Below are 8,468 nucleotides of genomic sequence, written 5' to 3'. Positions count from 1 at the left end.
CCCCCCCCAGACCTCACGCACACCACCCCACGGCTCCCATGCATTCCCACACGCACACCCCAAAGCGCCCACCGATGCCCTACTCCCGTGTCCCCCGATCCCCCCGCCAGCCCCGCCCCGGAACCCAACGCCCGGTCTCCGTTTCCGAGGGGACGCGGTGGCGGAGGCGCGGGGCGGGAGCTAAGATGGCGGCGCAGACGCTGCGGGGCCTGTGGCGGGGCCGGCCGGGGCTTCTCAGCACCCGGTTCTCGCAGTGGGCCGCCGGGACCGAGTACCGCAGCGCCTACAGCCTGGACAGGCTGTACCCGCCGCGCCGGGACGGCGGGGCCGCGGTGAGCGGGAAGGGGCGGGGCTTGGGCTTGAGCCACCGCGAGTGGGCGGGGCTTGTGCTGCGGGGCGGGGCTTAGCACAATGGGCTGGTGTTGCAGGTGGGCGGGGCGTAGAGGAAGGGGGCGGGGTCATCATGAGGGGCGGGGCTTATGAGGCGATACTTAGTGTATGTGGGCGGGGCTTTGGGGGTGGGCGGGGCTTGCGGTGGGCGGGGCTAGGCGGCCCCAGCCCCGCTCTGCCCGCCGGGGCCACCTCGGGGGTCCGGTCCCCACCCCCAGAGCCATTTGGGGGGCCCGGTTCCCCCCCCAGCCCTGCCCAGCAGCTCACACGGGCCCCCCCGCGGTGTTTTCCAGGAGCAGACGCAGCCGGCTGCCCTCGATATCCCCATGGGTGAGTCTCCCCCCCCACCCCCCAGCGGAGCTGTGCCCGGGGACACCGGTTGGGGCACCCTGGGTTGAGCACCCAGAGGTGGGTTCAGCTCCGGACGGCAGGGTCCGTGCTCAGAGCTAAACCCAGAGCAGGAGCGGGGTCACACGTGTCCCTCAGCCCCCCTGCTGCAGCCCGGCTGCCCCCATCCCCCCGGCAGAGCCACCTGGGGCCGTGTCCCCAGCTCAGCACGCTGCTGCTCCTCCCTTCCAGCTCGTCTGACCGTGTCCTACAGCCGGAGCAGCGGCCCAGGAGGGCAACACGTTAATAAAGGTGAGCAGGAGGCTCTGAAGGAAAAATCCTAACCTTTAAATTACTTCCTTGTGGCGAAATATTGGGAGCTTTTTCCTGCCTGATGCTCGTTTTTCGTTGCCATTACTCTGCGTTTTAACAGAACTTAGTGCTCAAGCCCAGTGGTACCACATTAGGTTCTCCTAGGGAGGCTCTTGCTGGGGTAGCTGCTCTGCACGTGTCACACAAACACCAATTTTGCCTCACCTATCCTCGTTGAGCCAACATGCAACAAGCCAACCCGATTCTGAAACTTCACACTGCAAGAAATTCTCAGTTTTGTTCAAATAAACTAAAAATCCTCCCTGTTTTGCCATTAAAAATAAGGTAATTAGTGCCTGGTAACAGCAGTAAATCTTGGAAGTGCCAGGGAAGGCAAATACAGTGAGAGGATCTCCATAAAAACATAGGGATTGGAGACAACCAGCAAGAAAAGAATGGTCGTTTTTGAGGAAATTAATGCTGGAATCATCCTGTGATCAAAGCCAGCAGCGAGCAGGCTGAGCTATTCCATAAAAGTTAGGAAAATGAGCAGTTACCTTGGAAAAAAAAGCTCTTGTTTTCCCTCCCAGTGAACACCAAGGCTGAAGTTCGGTTCCACCTGGCGTCAGCAGACTGGATCCCAGAGGCTGTGAGGGAAAAAATGGCATCAATGGTAACTCCTCTCCCCCTCCCAGCATGGTTTGAATGTCCCACTGCAGCCAGACCGTGCAGATCTTCACCAGGTTTCAGGGAACCCATCCCATCTTCTCCCCTCTAGCACAGGAACAAGATAAACCGAGCTGGGGAGCTGATCGTGAGCTCTGAGGAGAGTCGTTACCAGATGAGGAACTTGGCCATTTGCCTGGAAAAAATCAGAACCATGGTGACAGAGGCTACTGAGAAACCCAAGGTGGTGTCTAAGGAGACGACACAGAAGCTGATAGAGAGGTATCTTGGTTGAAATGGCCTTTGTTGGAGGTGGATTCAGATGGTCAAGTCTCATGATGTAGTTTGCAGCCTCTTCCAACAATCTTAGTATCATGGAATGGTGAAGGTTGGAAGGGACCTTAAAGATCATCAGGTTCCACCCTCCCTGCCATGAGCAGGGACACCTCCCACCAGACCAGGCTGCACAAGCTTCATCCAACCTGGCCTTAAACATTTAGATTTCCCTTTATTTTTTAATAAAAACACAACAACAACCACCCCCAAACTGGTCTTTTCAATCTTAACTGCATTCCTGGACAGCATTCCAAGAACAAGGACTGCTTTTTTTCCTCCTCCTCCCCTCCCGTGGCCATTTGTCAGCTGGTTGAATCCTAACTCTGCTCAAAGTTGAATATTTAAATGTCTTCTTTGTGCACCAAAGGATCTTTTCCTCTTTTGTTTTAGGGTGGAAAAAATGAACCGGGAACGACTGCGACAGAAGAAGATGCACTCGGATAAAAAACAGAGCAGGAAGGCAGACTTGGACTGAGAGCAGCAAGGACTGAAGTCCTGGCACACCTTGTTTTTTTACAGGAATGGCTTCAGCAGCTGGAAATGATGCTAAACTCAAAAGCTATATTGAATAAAAAGGGTCTAAAAGTGTAAATAAATCTATTTAACATCTCCTGCTGAACCTTCTGATCCCCTGTTATTATGTATCAGCCTGACAGAACAATTACTGTTCATGTTTGGAGGGAAACTAAACACTCAGGTTTTTTTGTCAGCTTATTTATCTTTGCCCCCTTCATCCAGCCCTCTGGGAGCACCTGATGCTGCTGAGCAGCAGTAGATTTTGGGGGAAAGAAAGGGAGAAGTAGAAGCCATCCCAGTGTGTATCCCAGTAGCAAACAGAATATTCACCATTTCAAGCAAATTGTTGTCTCAAATTTTAGTTTTGTGGTTGTTTTCTTTCCCCCCCTACCTGAAGAAAGCACATGTGGGTTTGTTAAATTCACCTAAAGCCCTGACAGGAGTTTGGCAGGGAGCTCTCTGCTCAGAATTCTCTTCCCCCTCTCCAGAATTCCAGGAGGTTTCTGGCCCTTGAAGTAGAACATCAGAAAACCCTCGGGCTGAATCTTGGGCTCCAAGGATCACCAGAGGATCCTGCTTGAACGGAGCAAATTTCCACGGTGTCCCATGGTGGGTTTCACCACCACCAGGTTGGATCCCAGGGAGGGGTTCTTTAAAGATCCTAAAATTAAGCGCTTTTTTCCTCATTTTTTGGGGCCCCAGTGGCCTAATGGATAAGGCACTGGCCTTCTAAGTCAGGGGTTGTGGGTTCGAGTCCCACCTGGGGTGAAGAGAGGGGGTTCTGTTTTGGGGAAGAAACCCAAATAAGAGGAAAATGCTCCATGGTGTTAATTGGGGGGGCAGGGATGTGCACAGGGAGCTGCTCCCACCCAGCCAGGGCCTTTGGGAGGGGGCACTTTTGAGCCCTCCCTTGACACAGAGCACATCAGCCTTCACATTTCCCAAAAGCAGAGAGCTGAAATCCCACCTCCCACCCAAAACGGGCGGTGGGAGCACCCTGACATCCCTGCCAGCCCCCCCGGCTGCTGCCACCCCCTCTGCCTGCCCTGCCTGCCACAGGGGAGCAAAGAAAACCCACTCTCCTGCTGCCTAGAGCTTTTCCCCATGGGAAGGGGTGACCACCAGCTGCCCCCCCAATGGGAGAAGGTCCCTGTGAGCCCCGACCAGTGCAAACCAGGGGTTGTTGCTGCTTTGGAAGCGTTTCCAACACCAAAACTCAATGACTCAGACACCAACTGGGACAACCCAAGACCCCCCCACCGCTGAGCTCCCCCTGCCCCGGTTTTACAGCCCGATTTTTGCCTCCTTCTCCTCACAGCGGGGACCCAACACTGGGACTGGGGGGACGACCTTGGGGAGGGCAAGGGGAGAAAAAACACCCACAGGTTCCTCTCCGCCGTCACGCCAGGAAACCCGCCTCTGTTTTGCCACACCCAAAACCCCCACCTTGGCGTTTGTCCTCTGGGTTCCGGTGAGCCAGGGGTGCGGGTACCCCAGAAAGGCAGGGAGCACCCCACACCAGCCTGGATCCCCGGAGCAGAAAAGAATCACCCCAGATGGGACTCGAACCCACAATCCCTGGCTTAGGAGGCCAGTGCCTTATCCATTAGGCCACTGGGGCTGCATATTTGTGCGTTTCTGGTGCCTTCACTTAACTCTCTGCTGGCCGGAGGGCCCCGACGTGCGGGGACAGGGGGGTCCCCCACAGCCCCCCCCCAGGGACCCCGAAAAGTAGCCCCAGCACCGGAACGGGCGGCGGGGGCGGCTGGAGACCCCCGAGAAGGGCCCAGTTCCCCCCGCCCGGCCTCAACCCGCCCTCCCGCGGGTGGTACCGGTGCCCACCGCCGGTGTTCGGTGATAATAGAGATTAATCAGCCGCCGGTTGATCCGGAGCCCCCAGAAAACGGGATGGGGGGCGGGAGGGGGGTTATTCGTGTGTGGGAGGAGCGGTTCTGGGGTGGACCCAGTGGCCTAATGGGTGATGATGCACCGACCTTCTCAGTCCGCATCCCACTGGGGTGATGGCTGCTCCTGCCCACGGCTCCTCGCAGTACTTCCCCGCAGCGGGGGGGGAAGACAGTGGACACCCCCTCACACCCCCTGTGCTTGCCCCGGCCCCGCCATGCCTCACCAGGCCCCCCCCGCAGCTGTGTACAGCCCAGCGTGTCCCGCCCCTTCCCTTTTATTCCCCCTGCGCAGGGAACCGGCCCCAGAACCGGCCACACCTGGGGCAGGACCCCGGGGGTCGCCTCCACCCCGGGGGCAGGAATCCAGGAGATCCCGAGGCAAACCCCACTCCACAGCCGCCCACATTCCCTCGGGCTTTACCCAGCTGATACCCCCAGGAGCTGCTCTCACCCCCAGGGGGTACCGGCCCCTGCTCCCCCCACCCCAGGAAATTAAATTATTTGATGACCTCTCGCGGCTTTAAAACAACCACGAAGGGACTCGAACCCTCAATCTTCTGATCCGAAGTCAGACGCCTTATCCATTAGGCCACGTGGTCCCCCGTATGGCAAGTTGGGGGGCAGTGACACCCCCCGGGGGGTCCCGCGGGGTCCGTGTCGCCCACCGGCCCGGCCCTGCTGGGGTCGCAGCTGCCCCTGCCCGCCCAACGCTGCTCACAGGGCTGAGCAGGTGGGGTTACCCACCCCCGTGGCACCCCAGTGTGATGGTCAGTGTGATGGTCACAGCATCAAGGAGCTTCCAGGGATCTGAAGCCCTGAGGAAACCGTGTGTTCACTGCAGCATTTCTCCCGGGGCTGTTTCCTCTCCTCTGTGCAACCTGGTGCTCACCCACCGGCCAGCAAAGACTCCCCTGCTCCCGAGGAGCACCAGCTCAGCCTCCAGCTGCCCGAGGCTCTCCAGTGGCAGGAGGGGAGAGAAATAGCAGGAACAAAACCTGGTGCCTTCTGAGCGAGGCCATCACTGACGGAAGCCCCTTAGACCACCCAGTCCACCCCAGTAGGGCTGTGGACACAGCATCTCCAGGAGATGCAAAGGAAACACTGCCCACAGGAAGCCAAGTGATCAAACACCCCTAAAAGCCACCTGATGCTACCCAGATTGTGAGAAGGACGCAAAAAGCGTGCTCTGGTCATGCTTTCAGCCACAGCCCTGAAGCTGGTCACTCAAAGAGGTGAAAGTCAAATGGTCCCAGGTAATCCCAGGCCGGAGACCTCCCCTTTGGTGCTTTCCATGGCCCCCAAAGCAGGCAGGGATCTGCAGCTCAGTTGCCTGGGGCTGCTGGTGATCCAGGAGCTGGGACTTCTGCAGCTTTGCTGCTTTCCAGGCAGCAGAGTCATTTCTTCCCACACCTAACAAAGAAAAATTACTTGAAAAGAAACTTCACTTTAGATTTTCCTACTGTGCTCTCATCCTGACCGCAGCTACCTTTTAAAATCCATTAACTCCATAGGAACAGACCCTTTGAGCAGCTTTTTAATGCAAGAAACCCAAGAGGACGTTATCCCAAAGACACTCAGATGGTGGATTCTGGCCCCAGGGCAGCACAGCCAACGTGCACGACCCGAATCACCAGCCCCTCGTGGAGGTGTGGTTTCCGGAGGACGAGTAAAGCTTTCTTCCCATCAGAGCTTGTCCTGCTCCGGGAAGAGGTTTGCATGACACTTGTCCCCCAGCATCAGTCAGCTCTTGACTGGGGGTCAGAGGCAGCTGGTGACACCAGGAGCAGCCAGAGGGGGTAAAAAATGCAGCTGCAATTCCCTTCACAGCCCCATCCCAACACAAACCCGGCTCTGCCCACACAAGGCCTAAAAGAACAGCTTTAACTTCTCTGCTTTTGCACTTTCTGGGACACCCTGAAAGGTTCCTGCACTCCAGGCAGACGGGGCAGAGCCAGGGATGGACTCCAAAAACCTTCTCATCAGCAGCTCCCAAGCCAAAAGCGGGATGTTATTCCCTCACTACCAGCCTTGCCTGAGCCCTTGGCACAGGGGGCCGGGCAAAGCACCCCCCTCTGCACCGGAGCCGTTGGGAGCGGCTCCTCATCACTTCCCTTCCCATCAGACCTAAACCGGGACCGCAGCCCGTGACACCGTCCCCTGCAGCTCCCGCTGCCGGCACAGCGAGCGAACCTGGAGCTGCCCTGGGGAATCTCGCTGCCCCAAAACACACTCCCCGTCCCCCCCGGGCCCCCCACCCCCGCACACCGTGTCCCCGGCTCTTTCCTCCACCGGCTCCTCTGGCTTCTACCTCCTGATTTGACACCCACAACCGGGATGGGGAACATCTTCCCAGCCAGCAGCCCAAGCCAGAGCGCTTCCAGCAGCGGGAGCAGAAGGAGGCCCCGGCAGTGGGGGCTGGCGGCGCTAAAACAGGGGGAGAAGGAGCACGGGAAAAGAGGGAATCGGTGCCGGGAAAAGATGGGAGGGGGAACCCTCACCCCAGATGGGACTCGAACCCACAATCCCTGGCTTAGGAGGCCAGTGCCTTATCCATTAGGCCACTGGGGCTGCGCAGGGCGCGCGCCCCAGCCCGCGGGAACGGCCCCGATCCCGGGGGGACCCGGTGGGGGGGGCGGGAGGTCCGGGGGGGCCCGGGGGGATGCGGAGCGGGGTTGCACCGGGAGGGGGGGAGGAGAGGAGAGGGGGGAAAAGCACGGACCGGCCCTGGGTTCGCTTTGTGCCTCCACCCGCCAAGGGGGGAGAGGGGCGAAAGGGGGGGGTGGGAAAAACCGGAGCGGATTGAAAAGTGGGGGGGAAAGAAAAAGGGGCCGACCACGAAGGGACTCGAACCCTCAATCTTCTGATCCGAAGTCAGACGCCTTATCCATTAGGCCACGCGGTCGTTGCTAAGGGGGACCCCTCAGCCGTATTTGGAACCCCCCGCATCGCCCCCGCATCACCCCCGGGAGCGGGGGGCGCCAGGGGACATGGCCGGGACGGACTGGCTGCTGCTGCAGCCCCGGGGGCACCCGGGGTGGGATTCGCTGCTGTGCTGGAGCTGGGGGTCAGTCCTGGAGCCAGGGATCGGTCTCGGGCACAGGGATCGGTCCCGGAGCCGAGGTCTGGGGGCTTCCCTGGGCAGAGGCAGTGGAGCCCCGCACAGGACACGGCGGGGACCAGAAGTTTGCGGGTGGCAGTTCCCGTGCGCTCCCATCCCACCGGCTGCTGGCAGGCACGCCGGAGTTCCGGAGGCATCACTCGGGGGGCTCAGCATTGTCCCCCCTCCTGTGAGTGTCACCAGCTCCTGCAACCAACACACCCTCGAGCCCCCCCAGCACAGAGGTCACCTCTAATTCTCCTTATGCCTGATTCCAACCCTGTCTTATGGCCCGTTCACTTCCCATCTCCAGGCTTGGAGACAAGCAGAGGCCACAGTAAGAAGGTGCCATCCACAGTGTCCCAGTGGGCTGGGACTTGCCAAGCAGGCAAGAACTGGAGCTGCTCCCCCACTTTGAGCACCTGAAGGTGTTGCTGGAATCACAGCAGAGAAAACAGGCAGTGACGGAGAGGAGGGTGGCTGAGGGGAAGATAGATGGAGACGCGAGGGAAAAAGTCTTTTGTCTTAATCATAAGGACTTGGAGAAGCACCTTGAGAGCATGGGACATCAGCAAGGAGGCAGAGACAGGGTCAGTGGGTGCAGGAAAGGCTCAGGAATGGGCTTCCCAGGGAAGTGGTGGAGGAACCATCCCTGGAGATGTTCAAGGAAAGCCTGGATGTGGCTCTTAGTGCCATGGTCTGGCTGATGTGGTGGTGTCAGGTCATAGGCTGGACTTGATGATCTCAGAGGCCTTTTCCAGCCTTGGTGATTCTTCAGTGTTTCAGTGTTTTGGGACAAGGGGACAAGCTCTAACACCCGCAGCCTGGGCTGCTGTGGAGCTGCTGCCTCTCCCCAGCCCACAACCTCCCCCCCCCCACCATTGCACAAGCAATAATTCCTGCTCCATTTTGCAGGA

The 8,468-nt window shown here is 58.8% G+C and overlaps 1 protein-coding gene and 5 non-coding genes across 6 annotated transcripts; 2 read left to right on the top strand and 4 right to left on the bottom strand.

Moving 5' to 3' along the window:
* The first annotated feature begins 142 nt into the window (after positions 1 to 142).
* Positions 143 to 2,650, top strand: MRPL58 (mitochondrial ribosomal protein L58). The gene is made up of 6 exons (XM_051634994.1): positions 143 to 332; positions 684 to 720; positions 970 to 1,029; positions 1,620 to 1,702; positions 1,808 to 1,977; positions 2,422 to 2,650. The coding sequence occupies exons 1-6, from the start codon at positions 186 to 188 to the stop codon at positions 2,504 to 2,506; spliced, it is 582 nt and encodes a 193-aa protein (XP_051490954.1). The 5' UTR covers positions 143 to 185; the 3' UTR covers positions 2,507 to 2,650.
* A 592-nt stretch (positions 2,651 to 3,242) lies between these two features.
* TRNAR-UCU (transfer RNA arginine (anticodon UCU)) lies at positions 3,243 to 3,315 on the top strand. The gene has a single exon. It is a non-coding gene; the product is annotated as a tRNA-Arg (tRNA).
* A 780-nt stretch (positions 3,316 to 4,095) lies between these two features.
* On the bottom strand, positions 4,096 to 4,168 carry TRNAR-CCU (transfer RNA arginine (anticodon CCU)). Its single transcript has one exon. It is a non-coding gene; the product is annotated as a tRNA-Arg (tRNA).
* Positions 4,169 to 4,980: 812 nt separating this feature from the next.
* TRNAR-UCG (transfer RNA arginine (anticodon UCG)) lies at positions 4,981 to 5,053 on the bottom strand. Its single transcript has one exon. It is a non-coding gene; the product is annotated as a tRNA-Arg (tRNA).
* A 1,896-nt stretch (positions 5,054 to 6,949) lies between these two features.
* On the bottom strand, positions 6,950 to 7,022 carry TRNAR-CCU (transfer RNA arginine (anticodon CCU)). The gene has a single exon. It is a non-coding gene; the product is annotated as a tRNA-Arg (tRNA).
* Positions 7,023 to 7,283: 261 nt separating this feature from the next.
* Positions 7,284 to 7,356, bottom strand: TRNAR-UCG (transfer RNA arginine (anticodon UCG)). Its single transcript has one exon. It is a non-coding gene; the product is annotated as a tRNA-Arg (tRNA).
* Positions 7,357 to 8,468: the final 1,112 nt, after the last annotated feature.

This window comes from Apus apus, chromosome 17, assembly GCF_020740795.1.
Source record: "Apus apus isolate bApuApu2 chromosome 17, bApuApu2.pri.cur, whole genome shotgun sequence".
Classification (NCBI taxonomy): Eukaryota; Metazoa; Chordata; class Aves; order Apodiformes; family Apodidae; genus Apus; species Apus apus.
This window is presented reverse-complemented; position numbering and strand designations above follow the sequence as displayed.

Excerpts from the sequence above, each read along its gene's own strand:
- MRPL58 (XM_051634994.1), top strand. The coding sequence starts at position 186 with ATGGCGGCGCAGACGCTGCGGGGCCTGTGGCGGGGCCGGCCGGGGCTT. Across the intron at positions 721-969 it reads TGCCCTCGATATCCCCATGG|CTCGTCTGACCGTGTCCTAC; the intron begins GTGAGTCTCCCC and ends CCTCCCTTCCAG. Across the intron at positions 1,030-1,619 it reads AGGGCAACACGTTAATAAAG|TGAACACCAAGGCTGAAGTT; the intron begins GTGAGCAGGAGG and ends TTTCCCTCCCAG.